This window comes from Erinaceus europaeus, chromosome 4, assembly GCF_950295315.1.
Source record: "Erinaceus europaeus chromosome 4, mEriEur2.1, whole genome shotgun sequence".
Lineage (NCBI taxonomy): Eukaryota > Metazoa > Chordata > Mammalia > Eulipotyphla > Erinaceidae > Erinaceus > Erinaceus europaeus.
Window position 1 is genome coordinate 99314969 of NC_080165.1, and position 25802 is coordinate 99340770.

Genomic DNA, 25802 nt, shown 5'->3' on the forward strand with positions numbered 1-25802 from the left:
GTGCTTAATCACCTTTGTAGATAGATTTTAGAATCTTCAGTTTTCAATACATAGCTGAACTATACCATGGCTGTTATTGTAGTTTGCTAAATTAATCACCTAAGCCATATCCATAAAAGATGGTTGAATAAGTCCCATATAATACTTTAGAGCACATAGATAAAGTCTTACCTAAAATCCAAAATGAAATATTTTTAGAGGATAATAATTTTTTTCTATTTAAGAAAGGAGACACTAACAAAACTGTAGGATAGGAGGGGTACAAGTCTACACAATTCCCACCATCGATCTCCATATCCCCTGATAGCTTTCCTATTCTCTATCCCTCTGGGAGTGTGGACTGGGGGTCATTGTGGGATGCAGAAGGTGGAAGGTCTGGCTTCTGTAATTGCTTCCCCGCTGAACATGGGTGTTGACTGGTTGATCCATACTCCCAGTCTGCCTCTCTTTTTCCCTAGTAGGGTGGGGCTCTGGGGAAGTGGAGGTCCAGGACACTGGTGGGGTCGTCAGTCCAGGGAAGTCTGGTCGGCATCATGCTGGCATCTGAGACCTGGTGCCTGAAAAGGGAGTTAACCTACAAAGCCAAACAAATTGTTGAACAATCATGGACCTAAAGGATGGAATAGTGCAGATGAAGTGCTGGGGGTGGGGGTACTCTCTGCAGATTCTTGTGTACTTCTGCTTTCAGGTATATATTTTTCCCTGGTTTATGAACACGTGTGAACATATGCTCTCTCTCAGGGGACCTGGTCTACATCTAAGTTTGGGGACTTTATTGGGGAGTAGACTACCTGGAATGGGATTAGAGAATACTATGAAAGGAAAGGTCTCACCCAAGTGATGAAGCTGAAGGGTTGTCATTCCACTCCTGAAGTCTCTGGACACAGTCTGAAGTGAAGCATGCTGGGGTGGCACTCACTGCGTTGATTAGGTTATGACTGGTGGATTCAATATTACTTGATATGAATTGTGGAAAGTATGCGGGAAAGTGGGCCTTACCCTAAGGTTCCAGGACTGGGGGAAATATAGGCTCTATAGTGGAACTGTGAGGTTCCTGCTGTCTTAGGGTTCAAAAAGACAATGGTTATGGTTATCATCACATTATCTGGTAATTGGGCACCTTTGTCAAAGATTAGATGTCCATAGGTGTGGGGCCTCATTTCTGGGCTCTCAATTCTATTCCACTGGTCAGTGTGTCTATTCATGTTCCAGTACCAAGCAGTTTTGATGACAATGGCCCTATAATACAGTTTGAAATCTGGGAGTGTGATGCCTCCGGTTCTGTTTTTTCTTCTCAAGATTATTTTGGCAATTCTAGGTCTTTTCTAGTTCCAGATAAACATTTATAGCATTTGTGCTATTCTCCTAAAAAATGTGGTTGGGATCTTGATGGGGATAGCATTAAATTTGTAGATGGCTCTGGGTAGTATATTCATTTTGATGATGTTAATTCTTCCAACCCAGGAACATGGAATATCTTTCCACTTCTTTGTGTCTTTTTCAATTTCTCTGAGTAGTGACTCATAATACTTGTCCTTTCTTTCTCTTCCAATTTCCTTCTGTCTCAGACAGAAAATAAAGGAAAAAAGGGAGAAGGAGCCTCTGGTTATGGTGGAGTCGTGTGTAAACACCAGCCCCAGTTACAACCCTGGTGGGGAAAAAAGAAGAAAAGGAATTAATGCCACAAACTTGATATGTGGTGTGACTATTGTCAAAGTCCTATGAGTAGTTTTGGGTACGTTTCTCAATTTCCTCTCCTATAGTTTCCTGCTAATTTTAAATCACTGGAAACTTTAGTTCAAACCACAACTTCTTCTTTTGAGGTATTCTTTTTTATTGGAATCTCTTATCCTCATCAGAGTGTCCCTCTGGTATCTTTGAATGAGCCCAGTCTGTGAGTGACAACTTCAAGGAAAGAAACAAGAGACTCTGGCGCCATCTGAATGGAAGGATTGCACATAATGCCACAAGAAGGACAACATCAAGGTAGAGGTGAACACTCCTTTTCTCCATTCCAGAAAGGAAGGTAAAAGTGTATGCTGAGGGCTGGTGAGTGTACCAGCTCACTTGGCTAGTGCACTGCTGTGCCATGTTCAAGCTTTAGTGCTGTGTTTTTTTCATTCTCTCTCTCTGCTTTTGTCTCTCTCTAAAAAAAAATTGTATGTCCGAAGCAAAGGAGATTAGTAGATGTTTTAAATATTGACTATGGAAAATAACAAATTGGACGCTCACAATTTCAAACAATTTCAAAGGAAATTACCTGTCACTCTAAAAATAGATTAGAGGAGAAATTTATAGAACAGCTCCCACCAAAAAAGAAAACATGAGATAATTTAGCATATTCTAGTTTCTGTGAAGTAAAATTGAGGAAGAAATTTGTTGAAAACGCTGAGAAGATTTTCACTTCTGGTAGTTGACTTAATTATAAATGTGGTCGAATAGAGCTTTTATGTCTGGTTACCGAAAAATTTTGAAACATTCCATGATATTATGGCTAATGTCTTATTCTACCTTGAAAATAAGTTGCAAGAATTGTGTCAATAAAAGTATTTTGATGATCAAGTAATGTTCTGAATTTACTTTTACTTAAGGAAAGCTTTTGTGCTAAATATAATTTTAATCATTTCTTATTCTGTAGATTTGTAGTAGCTTATGTATGTACAGTGTCTTTAAGCTCTGAAATTATGCCTAAGCCATATTTGGATTTTATTTTTAGCAAGTTCACTATACAATATGGAAAATAATTTTAATAAAAGACGGCGTCTTTAAAAAAAAAGGGTATGTTACCTAGAGAAGTGGACACTAGGCAGACTGAAGGGATAGAGATTAGACCTCTCCAGCAGACTCATAGGAAACTGATAGATAACCTCAGAACCAACAGCACATAAAAGAGGAAGAGACTGAATTTTTTCCCAACTCTTAAAAATTTTTTATCAGTGATTTAATAATGATTTATAAGATTGTAAGATAATAGGGGTATAATTCCATACAGTTTGCACCACAGAGTTCTGTGTTCTGCATTGGAAACTTCCCTATTTTATCTCTCTGGAAATATGGGCCAAAATTCTTTTGGTGGTACAGAAGGTGGGAGTCCTAACTTTTGTAACTGATTCTCTGCTGGACATGGATGATGGCAGGTCAATCTATACACTCAGTCTGTTTCTATCTTTCCCTAGTGGGGTAGGGCTCTGGAGAGGTGAGACTTAGGTATACATTCATTGGTGAGGTCATCTACCCAGAGAAATCAGGTTGGAATCATAGCAGCATCTGCAACTTGGTGTCTGAAAGGCAGTAAGTTACATAAAACAAGGCAAATTACTTAAAAACAGGAATTTAAAGGTAGGAATGGAGCAGACGAAATTAGTGGGTTTTTGGGTGGGAAGAAGCCAGGAAGAATATTTTAGGTATGTTCCATGGAGCCTATGACTTTAGTAATTTTTGCCCAAGCTTGATAGCTAACATGCAGGTCGACTAAAAATATTATCCAGGGGTTGAATTGTTATGTGGAAAACTGGGAAATGTTATTCATGTACAGACTATTGTATTTTACTGTCATCTGTAAATCATTGATAAAGATTACATAAAGAAATTTAAAATAAAGAAATTTAATAAAGAAATTTAAAAATATATTGTCTGGGGAGATAGTGTCAGAGTTGTGAATAGGCCTAGAATGCTGAATTAAGGTAAAAAGCAGCTCCCAATCTTGAAGAAAGTAATTTTTTACTATCTTTATTTACTTATTGGATAGAGACAGCCAGAAATCAAGAGAGGAGTGGGAGACAGAAAGGGCAAGAGACAGACACGTGCAGACCTACTTCACTACTTGCAAAGCATTTTTTCCTGTAGGTGGGGAGGAAGGGTTTGAACCCCGGTCCTTGTACATTATAACATGTGTGCTTAACTAAATGTGTCACCACCTGGATCCCTTGAAGAAAGTATATAAGTACAATTAACTGTTTACCCCATCAATCTCACCTAGGGCCCATATATATTCATATTTAGCACAGTAGCCTGTGTAACCTCTGAGTCAGTCTGAGCTTGCAGCCCATGGTGACAGCTTGAGACTTTCTAGGCTGCTCTCATTTCAGGACTTTCTCGAGGAGTGGCAGAGTAGATTGACCCAGCCTCCCTTTGGAGTATGGGGCAGTCCCTCCATTTGCTACTTTATAGTAAGAACATGGTCCTGGAGATGCCCAGAAGAGGGCTTTTGATGACTTTCCTGTTGGAAGTATCCAGTGAAGGTAGAGAGAGAAGGATCTATTAGAGGTCGAGGCCCATCATGTCTATGTCAGAGTACAAAGATGATGGGGTACCCAGTATTAAGAGACTGCTACTGCATGGCCACACTTCCTGGAAATCAGGAGCATGAATATTAACACTGAAGCATGAAAAATGGGAGACAGAAGTGGTGGCTTGAGGACGACAGGGAGTCACTAGATTCAAGCTTAATTTAGAAGAAAGAATAAGAAAGTGGAATGACAGTGGACTCGGGCAGAGTTTTGCCCAGGTTGTTTTAGCCTTTAGAGTTACTACTTGGGAATTTATTGTGGAGGAGGCTTCTTATTTTATTTTATTTTTTAAAATTAAAACCAGGGTTATCTCTGGGGCTCAGTGCCTACACTGAAGAATCTGACATTTCCCACCTTTATTTTACTTGATAGGACATAGAGAAATTGAGAGGGAAGGAGAAAAGAGAGAGGGAAAGAGAGACATCAGCAGAACTACTTCATTGCTTGTGAAGCTTCCCTCCTTCAGTTGGGAACCGGGAGCTTGAACCCAGGTCCTCGTACATAGTGTGTGTCCTCAGCTGGGTCCACAGGGATGTGATCCCTTAAGGAAGTTTCTTAGCTCTCTCCCTACTTTCAGTTTAAGTCTTCTAAAGTTCTTGGTTTGATTTCATTATTGTTCTAGAAGTCTTAGAAAGGCTGACTTTCTCAGCCTTAATGACTGCATTTGTCTTTCTGATCTGACAGAGAAAGCAGAATGGCGTTCTCAAGCACGGCTCTGGTCTGTTGCAATGATTTGCATTGGGCTCCTCAGTACTTGTTTCATTGTGGGCTGTGTGGGTAAGTTCTTCACCAAGGTTCCCTTTTGCTATCATGTTCTAGAAAAATTCCCTAGCATTTAACTAATTACCTAGCATAACTCTAATCTGGAATTCTCTTATTCTTGAATTAGCCTTCTTATTCTCCTTCATTCTCTCCCATCTTTTGATAACTGACTCTGCTTCCAGATTTAGTTTACCTGGTTTTCACATTGTCCTGCTCCTTCCTGCATATAAAATGTTAGTTTTCTCCCTCCTCAAGGACATCTTTCTTTGTGTGACTCACAGCTGATTGCTTTTTTCTAGTTACTAATCCCACGATTCAGATTGCAATTGCATTTGCTTTTATTTTATTCTTAAAAAGGATTGAGTTGTTTATTTATGAGAGAGAAGAAGTGGACAGAGAACCAGAGTCTGGTATATAGATGCTGGAAATTGAATTCAGGATCTCATGTTTGAGAGTTTAATGTTTTATCCACTGCACCCTCTCCCAGGCGGTGTGTTTGTTTTTAGATTGATAATACTTTGGACAGCACTATGATAGTCCTGTGGGAGTCTTCCCTAATGTGAGATGGAGATGTATTCAAACCCAGTATTGGAGATCTTTAGGAACAAAATGTTTTCTTCCTTTGTGAATTTGTCATGTAATAAACATTTCAATTTCATTTTGTGAAAAGTCTCAGAGAAATTTCTAGTCTGTTATGTAAAATTTGGCTCTCTTTTTAACGGCAAGGTTATTTAAAAAAAAAAAAAAGATATTGATCCCTCTTATCCCATGGTCTTGTCAATGTTTCCATTTTATAAATAAAATAAGAATGAAAAAGCAACCAGAATGATGAAGACCTTTTGTTTTGTTTTAACAGATTACAGTATTTGTTAAAGTGGAAAAAGGAAAACTCCCACCCCCCAAAAATAGTCATTAAAAGGTCTGGGTGCTGGTGTGCCCAGTTAAGCACAAGGACCCATGATGGAGCCCCCCCTCCCCACTTACAGGGGGGAAGCTCTACAGGTGGTGAAGCAGGTCTTCAGATGTTTATCTCTCTCTTTATCTTTTTCTCACCCTCTCACTGGGACCTCTAGCATTCAAATCTTGTGCTCAACTCTATTGTTACTGCTTGGCTGATACCAGGTTTATATATATAGAGAAGAGAGTACTGGCTTTGGAACTCTTATCAGTTTGGCACAGATTTATAGATCATAAAGCTCTTCAGCAAGAAAATGGAGGAATACTTTTTCTTCTTCTTTCTCATAGTGACTTATCAGTTAACATATGGCAAAACCAGCACAAAACTGTCTCAGCTTCATACATACTCAAGTCTAACCTGCTTCAGCGAAGGAACAAGGGGGGCAGGTAAGATGTGCTACTTAATCAGACTTTCTTTTTTCCCAGAGAGAGGTCATAGTTGAGTTCAAGATTGTTTTACTCTTTAAAATATATTTGTTTGAAGCTTGCTTGGTTAACTAGACTATGCTTTAGAAGTACAAATTCAGACCTCTTCACAGTAGGTTACCACATCCACCGCCAAAGTACCAAAATCCCTCCACCAAAGTCTATTGGATCCACCTGTATCTCAGCCCTCCAAGGTTACCTTTAGGCCAAGTCTTTAGCCCAAGTCTGAAAGTTTGTTTCCATTTGACTTTGTTTATTCCCTTGCTCTGTTTCTTTATGTACTCCATATAAGTGAGACAATTCATTGTCCTTGGTTTGTTTACATCTCTTTATTATTTCACATAGGGTTATTTAGTGCTAGTGATTTCCTTTAGCTATTGCTTGTCTGAAATTTTTTGTCATTTCTCCCAATCTGATTGACAACCTAGTTGGTAGAGTATTGTTAGAGGTATCTTGGAGACACCTCTACTGCCATCCAGGGAGATGCAGACCCACCTAGCTGCTGATTCCTTTCAGGAGAACTGTGCACCCTTCTCTCCCTTAAGGACACTAGACTTTCAGGGCCAGGGAATCCTGGGGAGTTCTCCAGACAGAAAGAAGAGTGCTGGTGCAGAGTGTGTAGCCCTAGTAGTGATGTAGTGGCAGCACAGCAGTGGGGTCCTTCAGTCCCACCACACAGGGCACATCTCTGCAGCCTTAACTCTGGATCCTATTCACTGGCAAACACCTGTATCAACACTACAGGGAGCAGTGCACATTCTTCTGTGGCTCAGGCCTGAGTTTATAGCTGGTAGTACTCTGATGTCATGCGTTTCCCATGGGTTCGGAGCACTCACCAGAGCTCTGTATCCCATCTGCTCCATGATAGCTTTTCTATTCTTTATTTTTTAAATTTTTTTATTTATAAAAAGGAAATATTGATAAAGCCATATTATAAGAGGGGTGCAGTTTCGCACAATTCCCACCACCAGACCTCTGTATACCACCCCCTCCCCTGATAGCTTTCCTGTTCTTTAACTCTCTGGGAGTATGGACCCAAGGTCATTGTGGGATGCAGAAGGTGGATGGTCTGGCTTCTGTAATTGCTTCCCTGCTGAATATGGGCGTTGACAGGTCAATCCATACTCCCAGCCTGTCTCTCTGTTTCCCTAGTGGGGAAGGGCTCTGAGGAAGCGGAGCTCCAGGACACATTGGTGGGGTTGTCTATCCAGGGATATCTGGTAGGCATCATGCTGGCATCTGGAACCTGGTGGTTGACAAGAGAGTTAACATAAAAAGGCAAACAAATTGTTGACCAATCATGACCTAAGGGCTGGAATAGTGCAGATGAAGAGTTTGGGGTCCTCCATTTTGTAGATAGTTCTTCTATTCTTTATCCCTCTGGGATTATGGACCCAAGGTCATTATGGCATGCAGAAGCTAGGAGGTCTGGCTTCTATAGTTGCTTCTGCACTGAATATGGGTATTGGCAGTTTGATACAATATGGGTATTTCTTAGAAATTGAAAATACACAACAAGGGCAACAAAAGGGAATAAATAAATAACATAAATATTAAAAAAAAGAAATTGAAAATACAGTTGTTATATGATCTAGCAAGTTCTCTAACACATGTCTATCTGAAGGACACAAAACTCACCAGTTCAGAAAGATAAATGCATACTTTTGTCTACTATAGCAGTATTCACAATAGCTGAGATTTGGGAAGAAGCCACATATTCAGTGCCAAATGAATGCATAAAGAAGATGTGATATGGTCATAGTTTTTTGGTATAACCTGGATGGAATTGGTTAGGGGTGGGAATCATGCTAAGTGAAGACAATCGGAAGGAGAACTACAAATACAGATGATCTAAGACAGAGTGAAACATATAAGCCTTTGACTATGTCTCAAATTATTACTAAAGTGTGTGTGTGTGTGTGTGTGTGTGTGTATGGGGAAAGGACCTAGTACTCTTGATTGGTGGGGCAGTGGGATTTTGATGGTGGATGATGTATGAAAATGCATATTTAGGGGAGATGTGAAATTGTATTACTGAGTAAGTAACAGACCTGTGAAATGACATTTCTCAAAAGAACGTGAATGAATCTTGACCATATGGGATGAAAAAGTAAACCCAAAGACCAAATACAGTATACCTTTAAAAAATTTTAAACCTAATCAAAACAATTTATCACTAAGCTCGTATACCTAAAGATACATAATATGTTAAATTATATTGGAGTGTCAGTAAATTCATGACATTGTTTTCCATGTAAAAATGCATTATGACTTTTTTGACAATATGTTGTATACAACATATTAATTGTACACTAAAACTAAAAGCCTATTATTTGATCAAAATATGCTCATGGATTTAAATATATATTTTAATCTTATGAGAGTGGTAAACTAGTCCTTCTATGGAGAAAGGGTAGAAAATGAATATATGTTTAGATTCTTTTGTAGAAATTTTTTTCCCTTTTGTTGCCCTTGTTGTTTATCATCATTGCTATTGTTATTATTGTTGTTGTAAAAGACAGAGAGAAACTGAGAGAGGAAGGGAAGACAGAGAGGGGAAGAGAAAGATAGATACCTGCAGACCTGCTTCACTGCCTGTGTAGCGAACTCCCTGCAGGTGGGGAGCTGGAGGGATCCTGATGCTGGTCTGTGTGCTTTCCACCATGTGCACTTAACTAGCTATGTCACTGTCTGGCTTCCATGTTTAGATTCTTAAGTGTTTTAAGTGCAATGGATAACATTTGTGAAATCACTGATCCTCAAATAGAGTAAGTTCTTGTCTGAGGACATACATGATAAATGATGAAGTCAGAATTCTTTTTTTTTTTTTTTTTGCCTCCAGGGTTATTACTGGGGCTTGGTGCTGCACCACAAATCCACTGCTCCTGGAGGCAGTTCCCCTCCCCTTTTGTTACCCTTGTTGTTTTATTGTTGTTATTGACGTCTTTGTTGTTGGATAGGACAGAGAGAAATGGAATAAAGAGGGGAAGACAGAGAGGGGGAGAGAAAGATAGACACTTGCAGACCTCCTTCACCAACTGTGAAGTGACCCCCCATGCAGGTGGGGAGCTGGGGCTTGAACCAGGATCTTTATACCGGTCCTTGAGCTTCATGCCATGTGTGCTTAACCCTGCTGTGCTAACGCCCAACCCATGAAGTCAGAATTCTAATGAGGTATCAGAATTCTAATGCTCATAACCACTCTGTGAGAAGTGATCATCTTCATTGTATTTACTACTACTATTATTTTAAACTTACTTATTTAATTTTATTTTTATCAGAGCACTGTTTAACTCTAGCTTATAGTGAGATTTGGAACCTTGGAGCTACAGGCATGAAAGTCTTTTGTATAATTATGTTATCTCTCTGTCCTCACTTCCATTTAAAAATTTTGTGACTCTGTGACTTGTCCAATATTATTAAGAAGGTTGTTTTATTAGGCCCACTTGTGTTAGTCATTTGAAACTCTGAGAGAACTTGGTACTTCTAAAATACAGGGACTAAAGAATAGAAAAAAAAAAAAAACCCTGTTATTTATTTATTTATACAAAAAAAAAAAAAAACCACAAAGCAATTCTACAGGTAAGTCCTAGTAAACATAAAGAGCTGAATGTTAAAGCATGTTCAATCAAAATCAATTCTATGTGCTTCAAGTTATGTAATTCAGAGGGAGAGGAGCAGTAAAACAAAATTAAAAGAGAAACTCCCCTCTAGCAACCAACCATAATGCTTTGGAATTTTGCATAATTGATACATATATATTTCATGTTGTTTGTCTTATCTTGCATCCACTTTCTCTTTTATGCAACACAGAAAAAGTCTGGGGGTGTTGTCCAGGTCCCTGGATGTCATTTGGTTCCAGCTGTTACTTCATTTCTACTGAGAGGAAGTTTTGGGCTAAGAGTGAGAAGAACTGCATTGCATTGGGGGCTCATTTGGTGGTGATCAACACAAAAGCAGAGCAGGTACTCATCTTCCATGAAAAGTAGTCTTCATTGTGGAAATAACACAAAATTTGCCATCTTGGCTTTCACAGTTAATTAATTAATTTTCTAGAGACTGCTCACCTCTGGCCTACTGTGGTGCTGGGGATTGAACTTGGAATGTCTGAGCCTGGGGCATGAGTCTTTTACATAGCTAGTATGTTGTTCCACCTGGTCCCACTTTAATTTTTTTAAAGTGTGCAACTCAGTTGCATTAAGTATGATCACCTTCTTGCAAAAATCTACCTTTTCATCTTGAAAAACTTCACTCTAGACTTACTGAACTGTATCTGCTTATTTGCTCCCTCCACTGGTATCTACCATTCTTTCTGTTCTATGTGCTGATGATTTGAGGTGATTCTCCCGTGAGACCATGTTGCATTTGTTCTTTTGTGTTAACATTTTAATGTCTTTAAAGTTCATCTATGCTGTAGTATATGATAGAATTTTCTTCCTTTTATACTCTGAATAATATCCTATTTTATTTCAGACATGTATGGGTAACATTTGTACTGTTTCTACCCCTTGGCTATTGTGAGCAACACTGCAATGACCATGGGTGTTCAAGTATATGAGATTCTTCTTTGAATTATCTTGGATGTAGACCCAGAAGTAGAATTGATGGACCATTTAGTAATTCTTTAATTTTATTTTTTATTAGTGACTTAATAATTATCAACAAGATTACAATTCCACACTCTTCCTACTACCAGAGTTCCGTGTCCCATCTCCTCCATTGGAAACTTTCCTATTCTTTATCCCTCTGGGAGTATGGCCCAAAATTCTTTATGGGGTGCAGAAGGTGGAAGGCTTCTGTAATTGCTTCTTTGCTGACCATAGGCTTTAGCAGGTCAAACCATACTCTCAGCCTGTCTCGCTCTTTCACTAGTGGGGCAGGGCTCTGGGGAGGCGGGGCTGTAGGTCACACTGGTGAGTTCATCTGCATAGGTAAGTCAGGTAGGCATCATTGTAGCATCTGGAACTTGGTGGCTAAAAAATCATTAAGATATAAAGCATAATATATTATTAAATAATCAATAACCTAAAGGCAAGGTCATAGAAGCTGAGATTTGGGGTCTCCATTTTGGAGAAAGCTAGAAGGTCTACTTTAGGTATATTCCAAATTTAGTAATTTTAATTTTTTGATTGGTTGTCATATTATCTTTACATAGTGGTTGTGCTATTTTTTAATTCCTCAAAGAAGACACAGATGTTCCAGTTTCTCCACATCCTTAACCACACTTGCTATTTTTTTTTCTCTTCATTTTACTGATCATCACACTAATGGGTGTGAGAAGGTGTCTTTTATGGTTTTGATTTGTTTTCCTCTAGTGGTTAGCAAGACTAATTATATTTCCATACAGTATTGCCTTCTTTAGAGAAATGCTTATTCAGATCCTTTCCCATATTTTAAAATTGTAAAGTTTATTTCTCTGCTGTTAGAATTGCAGGAGTGTTTATATATTTCAGGCATTAACAGCTTATCAAATATATGTCCTGAAAATATTTTCTCCTATTCTGTGGCTTGCCTTCCTACCCTGTCTACTATTTCCTTTGATGCATAGAAGTTTTATGCAATTACTGCTATCTATTGTTTCTTTGGTGTCTAGGATTTTTTTTTGGTGTGTTATATTCAGGGAATTCAATGTCACAGAGCTTTTCCATATATGATTTTTAAAACTTTAGCTCTTCCATGTAGAGTAAACTTTTGTATTTGTTATAAGGTAAAGATCCAGTTTAGTTCTTTTTTTTCTTGTAGATATCTAGCTTCCCTGACAGTATTTGTTGAAGAGTTTATATACTTCCCATAGTGGAGTTTTAGAACCTTATTGCCAGTCATTTGGCCATATGTGTGAGGACTTGTTTCTAGCTTCTCAGTTCTGTTCCATTGATATCTATGTATGATATGTGTGTGTCATTGGGTCAGCATTCCACTGCTTTGATGGTTGCATCTTTGTGATTTTTGTTGAGAAAATCAGGAAGGGTGTAGTGTCTGTCTGCACTTTTTTTTGAACTAAAAACTGTATGTGAACCACAGGGTGTAGTGTTGCTACTAGTCTTCTATTTCCACCATCCTGCTGACATCAGCAAGGCAGATGGTTTTTCTCTCTCTCTCTCTCTCTCTACTTAATTTTTTAGTCAAAAAATTTTAAATCTGTTATTAATAGTTTGTTACAAGATTGTAATATTACAATTTATAGTTCCACACCAGGCCTACCACAAAAGTTCTGTGTCTCTACTTTTTCACCTCCCAAAGATAAACACAATAGTTCTTACAGGTCTTACAAACAGCTTGCTTGCTTCTGTTTTGTTTGGATTTTTTTTGAGGGAGGCAAGTTCATGTAACTCAGATCTCTAGATTCTATATATGAGTGAAACCATCTGGTAGTTGTCTTTCATTTCTTTACATATTTTGCTAAGCATACTAGCCTCAGTTCCATCCATTTTGTCCCAAAGGAAACAATATCATCTTCTTTGATTGCAGAGTAGTATTCATGGAATATATATCCCATAACTTTTTTAGCCAGTCATCTGATGAGGGACATTTAGACTGTTTCCACTCCTAAGCTATTGTGAATAATTCAACTATGATCATAGGGACGCATATGTCCCTTCTTGAGTGTCCACTGGATAAATTGCTGGGTCATAAGGTAATTCCATTCTTTATTTGTTTAAGGACTGCCTGTACAGTCTTCCAAAGAGGCTGTACCAGTTTGCATTCCCACCAGCAGTGAAGCAGTGTTCTCTTTTCTCCACAACCTCTCCAACAGCTGTCATTTTCTGATTTGTTGATGTAAGCCATTCTCTCAGCGGTGAGAGGAATACCTCACCTCAAAAGAAGGAAAATAAAAAAGAAAAGAAATGCTTCTTTATTTAATACAGTAAAAGATAAGATCAACATGAATTTTCTATGTTTTTAACACCTACAACTGAGTAATGGTAGTCATGTGGGCCCCTGTTTTCTTTTTGCTGAATGAATGAAGTATGTGCAATGAAACCAGACTCCACTCTGCCTTTAGACTTTTCCCAATCAAGGAAATTAATAACAAACTATGTTTAAAAATTTAGTTTTCCTCTATACTCAGATTCAGATAGAAGTGTTGGCAATTAATCACCCAAATCAGCAGCCAATTCACATGCCTTGAAGAAAATATAAATCTTCCTGAAGGTGAAACAATATTTTTATTTTTTTGTGGAGCTGGGGTCTTGCATATGTGTGATTCCACTGCTTGTTGTTGAGCCAGATGTTATTGTGTTTAGGCCATGGAGAAGAGAGAGAGGAGGGGTCCGGAGTGAAGAGGAAACACAAATCTTTCTTTGCGCTGGCACCTCAGAGTTGGGTGCTAGAGAGGCAGGTTGGGCCACGTGGAGGTAGCGAAAATGGCCACCTCACACAGTAACCTTTCCTGCGTCTGAACACTGGAGTGAAGCGCTGGCAAGAGAGTGAGGTGCAGAAGAAGAAGGGCTTTTATGGGAATAGCTCTCGCGAGAATGAGAAGGGGGAGGAGTAACCATAGCACTCCAGGATAGGATAATAACTCTCGTGAGAATGGGAGGGGGAGTAGTAACCAAAGCACTCCAAATATCACAATATAGACAATGCCCTGAGGGCACAACATGGCTGAACAGGCACTCCGAGAATGTCCCAACTCTAGAGGGAACTAGCGGTAGCCTGAGGGGACAACATGGCAGATGTGACTGCATTGGCACAATTTCCCAGCATCTCCCCCTTTCCTTTTATCTAATGCCCAGGGCAACAGTGTGTAAAGTCTATGAACTACTCAGGGTCAGTCTATGAAAAACCAGCAACGTGAAGGGAAGAAAGCTGCTGTAAAATTGTCTAAAGTGTCCAAAGGGTATTCCAGCAAGTCCGATGGAAGTCTCAGTCCAAAGTAGGTGACTAGGGGGAGAAATGGCAGGGGATGAAATGCTGCATGAGGAAGGTCAGCCTCTGGAATTCTGCTTTTCTGTAGAGAGTGAGCTGGAACAGCCAAAACGTGACAGGTCAAAGCAAAAGCAGGAAAGGCAGACAGGCAGTAAAAAGGTTCTGTCCTTGGAGTCTGTGAATCAGGTTCTTCAGATCGCATCAGGTGACATCTAGGGTTTCGGGGGGTGTGCCACTGTAGTCGAGCCATCTAGTTGATGATGTCAGGGTGTGCAGGGGTCCAGATGGTTTTTTCCGGGATTCCTGTGGAAGAAACACAAACAATCTGCTTCTCGTGGTTAGCAGGGTATCTGATTTGAATGCTTTATAGAAAAAGAGGTTTGGTGCCTTAGCCAACTGAGTATTGGGGGATGTATCTTTCCTATTCATTTATTATTATATATTCATGGGGAAAAAGAACTTATCTTTTAACAAAGACTCTAAGTTGTAGGGAAGTGGGAACTATCTTATCCCTTTTTTTTTTTTTGGTATCTTGCCTTTTGTTGCCCTAGTTGTTTTATTGTTGTAATTATATTGTTGCTATTGCTGATATTGTGGTTGTTGGATAGAACAGAGAGAAATGGAGACAGGAGGGGAAGACAGAGAAGAAGAGAGAAAGAGACACCTGCAGACCTGCTTCACCGCCTGTGAAGTGACTCCCATGCAGGTGAGGAGCCAGGGGCTCAAACTGGGATCTTCAAGCTGGTTTTTGCACTTAGCGCCACCACCCGATTCCCAGGAACTATCTTTTAACATAAACTCTATGGCCATGCCAATAGCAACCTTGAGGGCACATGTGGCTCCCCACATGTCCCCCTGTCTTATATCATGTTTTGATGTTTGGCAGACTTTTTTTTGTGGCAGGGTGGACTGTGCCTGTCTTAGGTTGGGGATCAGCCTTCCATCTTACCCGTCATTGGAACACCTGGTCATTTTTGCCCAGTAATACCAGGTGCCCTGTCTTAGTTGACTGGATAGCGCTAGTTTCCTCTTACCCATCATTGGCTAGCCAGCCCTCTACATGGTGGACGTTCTGATGGAGGGGGGAAAATCCTCCACAGCAACTCAATATTCTGCCATGTCCAGCCTATGATAGTGAGTTTGTATAGGTTGCATCTTTATGGCATCAATCTGTTGCTGCAAAAGGCCATGAGCTTGTTAAGAATTATAGGACCGTGGTCTGGGAGGTGTCACAGTGGATAAGGCATTAGACTCTCAAGTGTGAGATCCCAAGTTCGATCCCTGGCTGCATGTGTACCAGAAAGATATCTGGTTCTTTCTTTCTCCTCCTCTCTTTCTCATTAATAAATTAATTAGAATGTTTAAAAAAATTATAGGACCTATTGGGAGCAGAAGAAGTAAAACAAACTAGGGTCCTACAACTAAGTGTAGACAGGTAAGGAAGGGGGAATGTATCCATTGGTATGAAGAGGTGGGATCATATCTTAAGTCTAAGGGAAGCAGTCAGTGGATGTGATGTCCAGGGAAACGGCCATTTGTCTTTGGGGGTAGTAAAGGATGTCCGTGGCATGGGTGATGTTATAAAGGGAAACATCTTTAAATTGTTGGCTGACAAAGGCAGGCCTGTGGTGGCAAGACAAGATACACCAGTTAAGTGTACAAGAATATGTGAATGTTGTTAATTCACATAGGTTGGATATGGAGGAACTTCTTACAGTTTAATACCTTACCATATGAACAGATGATTCCTCATATGAAGGCTTGATAGCTGTAATCACTTACTTGTGAAAAACAATAAAACTTGTAACTGTTAGAGGTTTACTATAATTGACTTTGAACTATAAGCAGACTCAGGTTACTTAGAGAGTTAATGCATGTTAGTGACAATGGTTTTAGCATTTAGAGTACTTCTGAGCAGATGGGTCATACAAAAATTTTTGGTCATTCAGCACACTCACTCACAAAACACAACTGGCCATTCATAACATAAGACATTCAGGGAAGGGGTAGGAGAGAGGGCTCTGTGAGCCAACTTTTGTAGGTTCTGCCATGTCATATTATGGATCCTGTGATGTATCCTGTGGCTAGTTCTCTTGTATTTCTTGTTCTTCAGGGATAACAGTGCCATCATGAGGGTTTTGTCGGACATGGCGGGCAGGAACCCAGATAGGTTTAGAGTAATTATGTGGGAAAATGCATGCAAAACCTCTTCCCATGGTCAATAGAGGATCAGGCCCTTTCCAAATTTTATCAAGTGGGTCTCTCCATTTGACCTTAATAGATGGGAGAGTTGATGGTGTTTGCCAGTGAAGAATAATAGGAGGTAAGTCCGAGTTATTGTAAATATTAAAGAGACGGAGGAACTAGCTGTATCTTCCCAGGAGCCACATTAAGGCCACTTTTCGAGGGGGATGGGGGAAGATGGCGGACTGAGAAGCTGCTAACAGCGAGTGCTCTGATCACATCTTCTGGCAATGGTAGGATTTTCTGCCTTTAGCAGGCCAGTCAATAAGGGGTGACACCAAAGAGGTGATTATAATTTAATTTGGGTTAAGAATTAGAGTAAAGGTGGCACGGACTAGCGGGCGGGCTGCTCCAGACTTACCAGGCAGCGCCGGGCAAGGCAAGTGCGCCGGCACTGTCCTCCGCCTGGGAAGGCGGCTCCTCCGCCAGCCGGTTGCAGAGCACTGCTGGGCAGCCGGCAGAGGACCCGGAGAGAGCACTTTAGCTCGGGGGCTTTCTCTTGGGAGTCTCCAGGAACCACTGCGACCCTGAGGGAGGATCCAAAGACTTCTTGAGTATAGCTCTCATTGGATCAAAGGACCTGGAGCTAGTTTTCATTTTCGAGAAATCCTTTAAAAAAGTCTGGAGGGTGGGGTTTCCCGGAAGATGGCGGACAGAGAAGCTGCTAGCCTCTGAGCTCCAAACACATTCCCTGGAGACAATAAGATTTTCTGCCTTTAGCAGGCCAGCCAATAAGGTGTCATAGCAGTGACAAGGAGATGACTAAAACTTAATTAGGGTTAAGAATTAGAGTAGGGGAAAAATTCTTTTTTCTTCCTTTTAATTTTCAAGCATACATCCTCCCCGCCCCCCCTCCCCCCATAAGCAATCCCTGGGGACCAGCTCCTAGCAGAATACCACCAAACAGGGTGGTACCATACCACCAAACAGGGTGTTTTTTTTTAATTCACTGATACACATTTGGGAAGTTCCTTGCACTGCTCTTTAATTACAACTCCTTTTCTTATCTTCTCCCTTTTCTCTCTCTTGTCTCTCTCTCTCTCTCTCTCTTTTTTAATCTTGTCATACACTTCTTCCTTCTTCTTTGCCTTTCTGAATTTGTGAATTACTTTGGGGAAGAAATCTGACTTGGAGTGGACTCTCTATGTGTGTATCTGTGCTCTAGTTCCCTTTCCCCTCTTGTTACCCCTAGAATATACAGTGGATAGTAGATTTGCATAACTGTCTATTCTTGCTATCCTCTCTTTTCTCTTTCTTCACTGGGATTTGGTTACTATTTTTTCACGGACTGTAGAAATTGTTTGGCTAACTGGTAATGATTAAACTACTTCAATACTTACTTCAGTTGCTACTGTAATTCCGGAGGTTGGTGAGTACAATTGTCATAAAGGTATTTAGTACAGTGTTACTTGTACTCAAGACACAACAACTGAGGAACAACAGAGCATAAAAAAGAGAAACACATAAATAAAAAAATGGGTAGATTAAAAACAAATAAAACTGCTACTCCAATGAATGAAGACAAAAGCCCAGAAGAAACTACAAATCAGCCAGAAGTAACCATAGATAAGAAAAGTATGCAAGCAATAATAAACTTATTAATCACAGAAATGAAAACAACATTGGAGGAAAGGAATGGCAGTATTAGGGAAACAACAGTTGAGACCTCCAAGGAAAATACTGATTATCTTGAGGCAATTAGAGAACTGAAAGCTGAAATAGCTGTAATGAAGAAAGAAGCTGAGGCAAGGGAAAGCAGACTAACAGAAGCAGAAAACAGAATTAGTCAGACAGAGGATGAGTTAGAGAAAACAAAGAAAGAGGTGAAAGAGCTTAAAAAGAGATTGAGAGACACTGAAAACAACAACAGAGACATATGGGATGATCTCAAAAGAAGTAACATTTGTATAATTGGCCTGCCAGAGGAAGAAAGAGAGGAAGGGGAAGCAAACATTCTAGAGGAAATAATACAAGAAAACTTCCCAGACCTGAATAACAGAAAGGATGTCAAGGTTCAAGAGGCCCAGAGAGTACCAAACAGAATCAACCCAGACCTGAAGACACCAAGACACATGATAGTCACAATGAGAAGAAGTAAGGATAAAGAAAGGATCCTAAAGGCTGCAAGAGAGAAACAAAAAGTCACATACAAGGGAAAACCCATAAGATTATCTGCAGACTTCTCCACTCAAACTCTAAAAGCCAGAAGGGAGTGGCAAGATATCTATCGAGCCCTGAATGAAAAAGGGTTTCAACCAAGGATAATATATCCTGCTAGACTTTCATTCAAACTAGATGGAGGGATCAAAACCTTCTTAGATAAACAACAGTTAAAGGAGGCAACCATCACCAAGCCGGCCCTGAAAGAGGTACTAAAAGACCTCTTATAAACAAGAACATCACTATAATACTTGCATATATCAGAGTAAACAAATTTTTTTCTTAGAACAATGGCACTACAATACATTAAATCCATAATATCAATAAATGTCAATGGCTTAAACTCACCCATCAAAAGGCACAGGGTGGGGGGATGGATCAGAAAACATAACCCAACCATATGCTGCTTGCAAGAATCCCATCTGTCACAACAAGATAAACACAGACTTAAAGTGAAAGGATGGAAAACTATCATACAGGCTAACAGTCCACAAAAAAGGGCAGGAACAGCCATTCTCATCTCAGACACGATAGATTTTAAATTAAATAAAGTAAGGCCGCTTTTCTTTAATGCAGGAATGAGAAAATCACGTAAGGCATAGAGAGCTGTATCTGATTTTCCGCATATTAAAATATCATCTGTATAATGAAAAACATTAAGGCCCTTATGAATATGTGGGACAAGGGCAGATTTAACAGCCTCCTGACAAATTGTAGGACTATTGGCCATACCCTGGGGCAGCACCACCCATTCAAATCTGTCAGCAGGGCTGGCGTTATTAATAGAAGGAACAGAGAAAGCAAAACGTTTACAATCTTGTGGATGCAAGGGAATAGAGAAAAAACAATCTTGTATATCAATAGCTATGATTGGAATTCCTGTGGGAATTTCAGAAGCAAGAGGCAAACCCCTTTGGGGGGAGCCCCAGACCTGCATGGTTTTATTCACTGCATGGAGATCTTGGAGGAGGCGCCATTTTCCCGAGCGCTTTTTAATCACAAGGACAGGAGTATTCCATGGGCTTCTAGAATGACGAATGTGTCCCAAGGACAACTGCTCTCGGACAAGCTCTTTTAAAATTTCTAGCTTATCCCTAGGTAAAGGCCACTATTCCACCCAGACAGGCTCATTAGAAAGCCAGCTTAAGTGGGGTGTTTGGCTACGAACAGTGGCATTTAGTACTGGGGGTGCTGATTAGACCTGGTCTTGCGGGAACGGGTGTTATGCTCTGCAGAGGCATCTGTGGATATCCTAATATCAAGACATTCCAGAATATCCCTGCCCAGTAGGTTGGTGCTAATATTAGCTACCAAAGGGCGGAAGTGTCCGGTAGAGCCTTCCGGGTCTTCCCACACAAGTGAATCTCGTGTGCGAAATGATTGGGTCACCCCTCCTACTCCATGTATACTGGGTCCAGGGATAAGTTCCCAATCTTGTGGAACCTCTTCTTGCCTTAAAATCATCTTTTCTGCCCCCGTGTCAATCAAAAATTTAAAAGGAATATTGCCAATCTTTACTGTCATAGAAGGGTGACCCCATTTTAAAACAGGAGTGGTCCACAAAATCTCAGGCCCCGAATTTGTACCATTCAGGGGCGTGCCATCTGTACGAAATTTGGACCAACAATCTCTCTTCCAGTGAAACCCTTTACGACATCTTGGACTGACCGTACGTGGCTTCTGGCTTCCTAACTGTAAGTGGGGCTGCCCTGACTGGAGGCATGGTAGCTCTAACTGGAGGTGGGGTTGCCCTGACTGGAGGCGTGGTCACAGCTTATCAGGACATTGGTTATGCCAATGTCCTTGGCGACCGCACTGAAAGCAGGCCCTGTTTTGATTACGTGGGGTAACTGCATAAACCTGTGATATAGCAGATGCCCCATAATTGCCTGATGTAAGTTTCTGTGTCGCTAAAATTCAATTATCTGGGTGTAGGTGTTTAAGACTAAGGCATGGCCTGATGGAATTGTGGTATCTTGCCATCCCAGACAATAGAACACAGGAGGAAAGAGAGGATTTCAGGATTATAAACCTTTCTCTCTAAGGTTTGCCTCACCCTTGAGATGAAATTTGCTAAGGTTTCATGAGTGTTTTGGTGAAGAGAGTTAATAGGGACTGAGGCCTCTATTGTGGTTGGGGTTAATCTTTCCCATGCTTGTGTTGCGCAGATGCGTACCTGTTCAAAATAACCTGTTGGAAACTTGGCTTCTGTCTGCTGAGTTCCAGATTCAAACTCTCCTGCTCCAAACAATGCATCAAAATTCCATGCTATCTGTTTGTTACTATTTTCCTGAGATTGTCTAGAGCATTCATCACGGAAGTATGCTGTCCACTGTAGGTAGAGGGGGTCTGGGAGTGCAGCACAAACCAGGTCTTTCCAGTCCTGGGGGGTGTTAAGGTGCTGGTAAAAACTCCTTAAAATGGACTTGGTCCATGGAGCGTGAAATCTGTCCTACTTCACGGCTTCTCTGAGTTCCCTAAGCCCTTTGGAGGAGTATGGATGCCACACCTGAGGATTTTGTCTAGTTGGGACCACATTTACTGGGAAGGTGTGGATTTGGTTCGATGACACTGGGGAGAGATCTATGGAAGTGGAAGGTGCTGTAGTGGCAGGGGAAACTGAACACTTATCTACGGGGATGGAGCTCTCAGGGTGGACTGCAAATGGTTTAAGGTCCCTAAATGCTTTAACTCTTGTATCTCAGCCACAAGGTCTCTTAATGATGAGGTGTCAGCAGGGGGAGGAGTCGAAGAAGAGGAAGCCACAGGGTCTCTTAATGATGAGGTATTAGCAGGGGGAGGAGTCAAAGAAGTGGAAGCCGCAGCAAGAGAAACCGAACCCGTGTCTGTGGGGGCATCGGGAGGAGGAGTCAGAGAAGTGGCCGAACATGTGTCTGTGGGGACAGCTGGGGGAGGTGTCAAAGGAGTGCCAAACACGTGTCTGCAGGGGCAGCGGGGGTAGGGGTCAAGAAGCAGAAGCCGCTGCAGAAGAAACCAGACACGTGTCTCCAGGGGCAGTGGGGGGAGGGGTCGTGGAAGCGGAGGCTGCCAGGAGAAACCGAACATGTGTCTCTGGAGGCAGCGGTTTTGGGGCTGACTGCAGATTGCTTAGGGCTTTTAAGTCTTAAGCAAATATCCTTTAACTCCCGTATCTCAGCCTCAAGGTCACTTAACCTTTTGGCAGGAGGCCTTGTACATATCCTGAAAATAGTAAATATAGCCATGAGAACCCACGGTGTAGCAAAAATTAAGGCATCTCTGAGATCGAAAGCTTGTCCCAGGAGAGAAGGATAGAATGTCTATCCTTATGAGGGACACCTCCTCATAAAATGGAAAAAATCCCGTGGTGGAGGGAAACGCAGGGCCACAGAGGCAGGTGGATGCCACTTACCTGTGTCTGGGCGGCTTTTCTGGACCTCAGGCCGGGTGTGAGTGTGGGAGACGTTGAGCGTCAGATGTTGTTGTGTGGGCCACGGAGAAGAGAGAGAGGAGGTCCGGAGCGAAGAGGGAACACAAATCTTTATTTGCGCTGGCACCTCAGAGTTGGGTGCTAGAGAGGCAGGTTGGGCCATGTGGAGGTAGCGAAAATGGCTGCCTCATGCAGTAACCTTTCCTGCGTCTGAACACTGGAGTGAAGCGCTGGCAAGAGAGCGAGGTGTGGAAAATGAAGGGTTTTTATAGAAGTAGCTTTCATGAGAATGGGAAGGGGGAGGAGTAACCATAGCACTCCAGGATAGGATGATAACTCTCGTGAGAATGGGAGGGGAGAGGAGTAACCAAAGCACTCCAAATATGGCGGGGATATAGACAATGTCCTGAAGGCATAACATGGCGGAACAGGCACTCCCAGAATGTCCCAACTCTCACGGGAACTAGTAGCCTGAGGGGAAAACATGGCAGATGTGAATGCATCTGCACAATTTCCCAGCAACTGCTTTCAGGTTGTGTGTGTGTGTGTGTGTGTGTGTGTGTGTGTAAGTATCCAGGACTCCTCATCTGCATAATATCATTGCTCCAGGTTACTTTCTTCCCCCTCTCCCCGTCTTCTTGAGGCATTAATGATTTACAGTATGGTTGTTGTGTGTGGGTATGGTTTCTCATCTCAACTTAGGTCCTTTTTCCATTATCCATGCTCCCAGAGTGATAAAGAATAGGGAAACTTCCAATGAAAGGGATGGGATATGGAACTCTGGTGGTGGGAATTGTACCCTTCTTTATCTCACAATCTTGTCACTCATTATTTAAAAAAACAAAAAGAAGTAACTGCTCAATCTGGAAATCTCAACCATTGACTCTTCCTTTTTCTCCCACAGAATTTCATTATTCAGCATCTGAATACATCCTTTGCTTATTTCCTGGGACTGTCCGATCCACAAGGGAATGGTGATTGGCAGTGGAGTGATAAGACACCTTATAAGGAAAATATCAGGTGAGTGCAGACACAGGTACATGTCCTCATTTACATAAAAAATCAGGTAAACTGTTAGAAAGGACTATTAGTCATAATATTGATAATTATAATTATACTACAATTAATAAATATGATATAATTATGATAACATACTAGTAAAAATTATTAGCTTTATTTATTGGATAGATAGAGACAGCTAGAAATTGAGAGGGAACATATACTAATTTTTAAGTTTTTACTAAGTATATGTATTATCTTATCTAAAGTTTATGAGAAGTAAGTTTTTGAAAAATATCTGATTTATTTTTTTGTTTAAGTAGAGACAGAGAGAAATTGAGAGGGAAGTGGGGAGACAGATAAAGAGAGAGACAGAGAGACACCTGAAGCAGTGCTTCACCACTTCACACTTCACCACTATGCAGGTGGGGGCCAGAGGCCTGAACCCAGGTTTTTGTGCAGTGTAGCATGTGCGCTCAACCAGGTACACCTGGACCCATGAAGTAAGTTTTCAGAACTCAACTCACTTTGTCTATGAAAAATTGAATGACTGTGAGCCAGGTGGTGGCACAGCAGGTTAAGCACACATAGTGGAAAGCACATGGACCGGCATCAGGATCCTGGTATGAGCCCTGGCTCCCCACCTGCAGAGGGTTCCTTTCACAGGCAGTGAAGCAGGTCTGCAGGTATCTATATTTCTCTCCCCCTCTCTGTCTTTCCCTCCTCTCTCCATTTCTCTCTGTCCTATCCAACAACAATGACAGCAATAACAACAACAATAACAACAACGATGATAAACAACAAGGGCAACAAAAAGGAAAAAAAGTTTAAAAACGTTGAATAACTCACCCAGGTCAATAAATTAATAACATGAGACACTGGGTTCCAACTTTACGTCTGTCTAACTCTAAAGATGGTGCTCTAGCCAGGTGGTGGTGCACCTGGTTAAGCACACACATTACAGTGTGCAAGGGTCTGGGTTCAAGACCTTGGTCCTCACCTGTACAGAAAGAAAGCTTCACATGTGGTAAAGCAGGTCTGCAGGTGTCTCTCTGTCTCTTTCCCTCTCTATCTTCCCATCCTCTCTTAATTTCTCTCTGTCTCTGTCCAATAATAAGTAAAGGTTAAAGAATGGTGCTCTTTACCATATTATTTTTCTACCTCTAAACATATTTCAACACTTAATTTCTCTAATTAATCAGATTTTAAATCTCTAGAAGAGCTATGTTAATTATGGTAGGAAGCTTATGTAATAATACTTGAATGAATGTGTAAATTAAAAATAATTTTATAGTACTTTAACTTATTTGATTCTCCATAACCTTGTGAGCTACTTTGAAAACTTACTATGACTCCTGTTCTTATAGATAAAAAGCCTAATATTTAGAAATTAAATTCTCTCTCTCTCTCTCTATTTAGGAGAGCACAGCTCAACTCTGGTTTATGATGATATAAGGGGATTGAACCTGGGTCTTTGGAGCTTTGGGCATGAAATCCTCTTTGTCTAGCCATTATGCTATATGCCCTACCCTAAAATATCTCTTTATGATAAAAATTGAGAAAAACAACAAATCCCTGTTTCTTAATTCCCAAAATAATTTTCTTTTTTTTCTTTTTTATTTATTTATTTATTTTTTATTTTTTTTTAAAATAATTTATTTCTTTATAGGGGAATTAATGCTTTACATTCAACAGTAAATACAATAGTTTGAACATGCATAACATTCCCCAGATTCCCATTTAACAATACAACCCCCACTATTTCATTCATCATTTTTCATGGACCTGTATTCTCCCCACCCACCCCAGAGTCTTTTACTTTGGTGTAATACTCCAACCAAAATAATTTTCTTACCACAGATTGTATTTCTTGGAAATAAGGTGAATTCATATATATATATTTCCCTGACACTTGTTTATGGTAGCTCTATAAAAACAGAGAAATTTAGGGAGGTGGTGGGAGTACACGTCACTAAGAAAGAAATTGTTTAGTAACCCAGGCCAGGATAAGAATGGTGTGTAGGGTAGTTCAGAGTCTAGGGAATAATTACATGGTAGAAATTTCATAGAAAACATTGTCAATAAAATGTTAGAAAAGCAAGTATAAAAGTACATATCCACATTTGAGTATTTTGAGATAGGCACTATGAAAGAAGGAAAGTAATAATTGAAATTTTCTTTGTGTCCAATACCAATTATACATGCTTTCTAATATATCAAGGAACAGTGACTAATAAAGTGCTTTTTTCTTATTTTTTCTTAGATTTTGGCATAACAATGAGCCCAACTCTCCTGATGAGCGATGTGCTACAATAGTCTCCTGGGAAAAAAGAGGATGGGCCTGGAATGATGTTGTCTGTGAAACCAATGAGTATTCTATATGCGAAATGAATAAGATTTACTTATAAATAAAACTTTACTTTCACCTTTTAAATTGAGACCTATCATTAAATGAGAATTTCCTTTTTATTGCTTATGAATAATCTTTTTAAAAAATTTTTTCTTTGTGATTAATAGTAAGTTATAAAGTTATGAGATTACAGTATAAAGTTCCGCATGACACCCACCACTAAAGGTCTGTGTTCCCCACCTTCCCACCTCTAGAAGATAACCACCACAGTTCTCACAAGTCTTATATAGTTTTCTTACTTCTGTTCTTTTTCCCTCATGTTCATGGGTATCAATTG

At 40.5% G+C, this 25802-nt stretch overlaps 2 protein-coding genes across 4 annotated transcripts in view; both read left to right on the forward strand.

The window, feature by feature from the left end:
• CLEC4A (C-type lectin domain family 4 member A) overlaps window positions 1–25802 on the forward strand; it is a 173096-nt gene that overhangs the window by 55472 nt on the left and 91822 nt on the right. The window lies entirely within an intron of this gene.
• CLEC6A (C-type lectin domain containing 6A) lies at window positions 1306–25549 on the forward strand. Of its 3 annotated transcripts, none has more exons than XM_060190129.1 (7): window positions 1306–1735; window positions 1860–1992; window positions 4974–5066; window positions 6297–6395; window positions 10248–10399; window positions 23021–23136; window positions 25379–25549. In XM_060190129.1, the coding sequence occupies exons 2-7, from the start codon at window positions 1944–1946 to the stop codon at window positions 25521–25523; spliced, it is 654 nt and encodes a 217-aa protein (XP_060046112.1). In that variant the 5' UTR covers window positions 1306–1735; window positions 1860–1943; the 3' UTR covers window positions 25524–25549. The 3 variants fall into 3 exon arrangements, with proteins under 3 accessions (XP_060046112.1, XP_060046114.1, XP_060046113.1); XM_060190131.1 differs by having other exon boundaries at window positions 1362–1735; window positions 1860–1986; XM_060190130.1 differs by lacking the exon at window positions 1306–1735 and having other exon boundaries at window positions 1838–1992.

Coding starts and splice junctions, on each gene's coding strand:
- CLEC6A (XM_060190129.1), top strand. CDS start 1,944: ATGGAAGGATTGCACATAATGCCACAAGAAGGACAACATCAAGGTAGA. Junction 5,067..6,296: donor TTTCATTGTGGGCTGTGTGG/GTAAGTTCTTCA, acceptor TCTTTCTCATAG/TGACTTATCAGTTAACATAT. Junction 10,400..23,020: donor TCAACACAAAAGCAGAGCAG/GTACTCATCTTC, acceptor TTTCTCCCACAG/AATTTCATTATTCAGCATCT.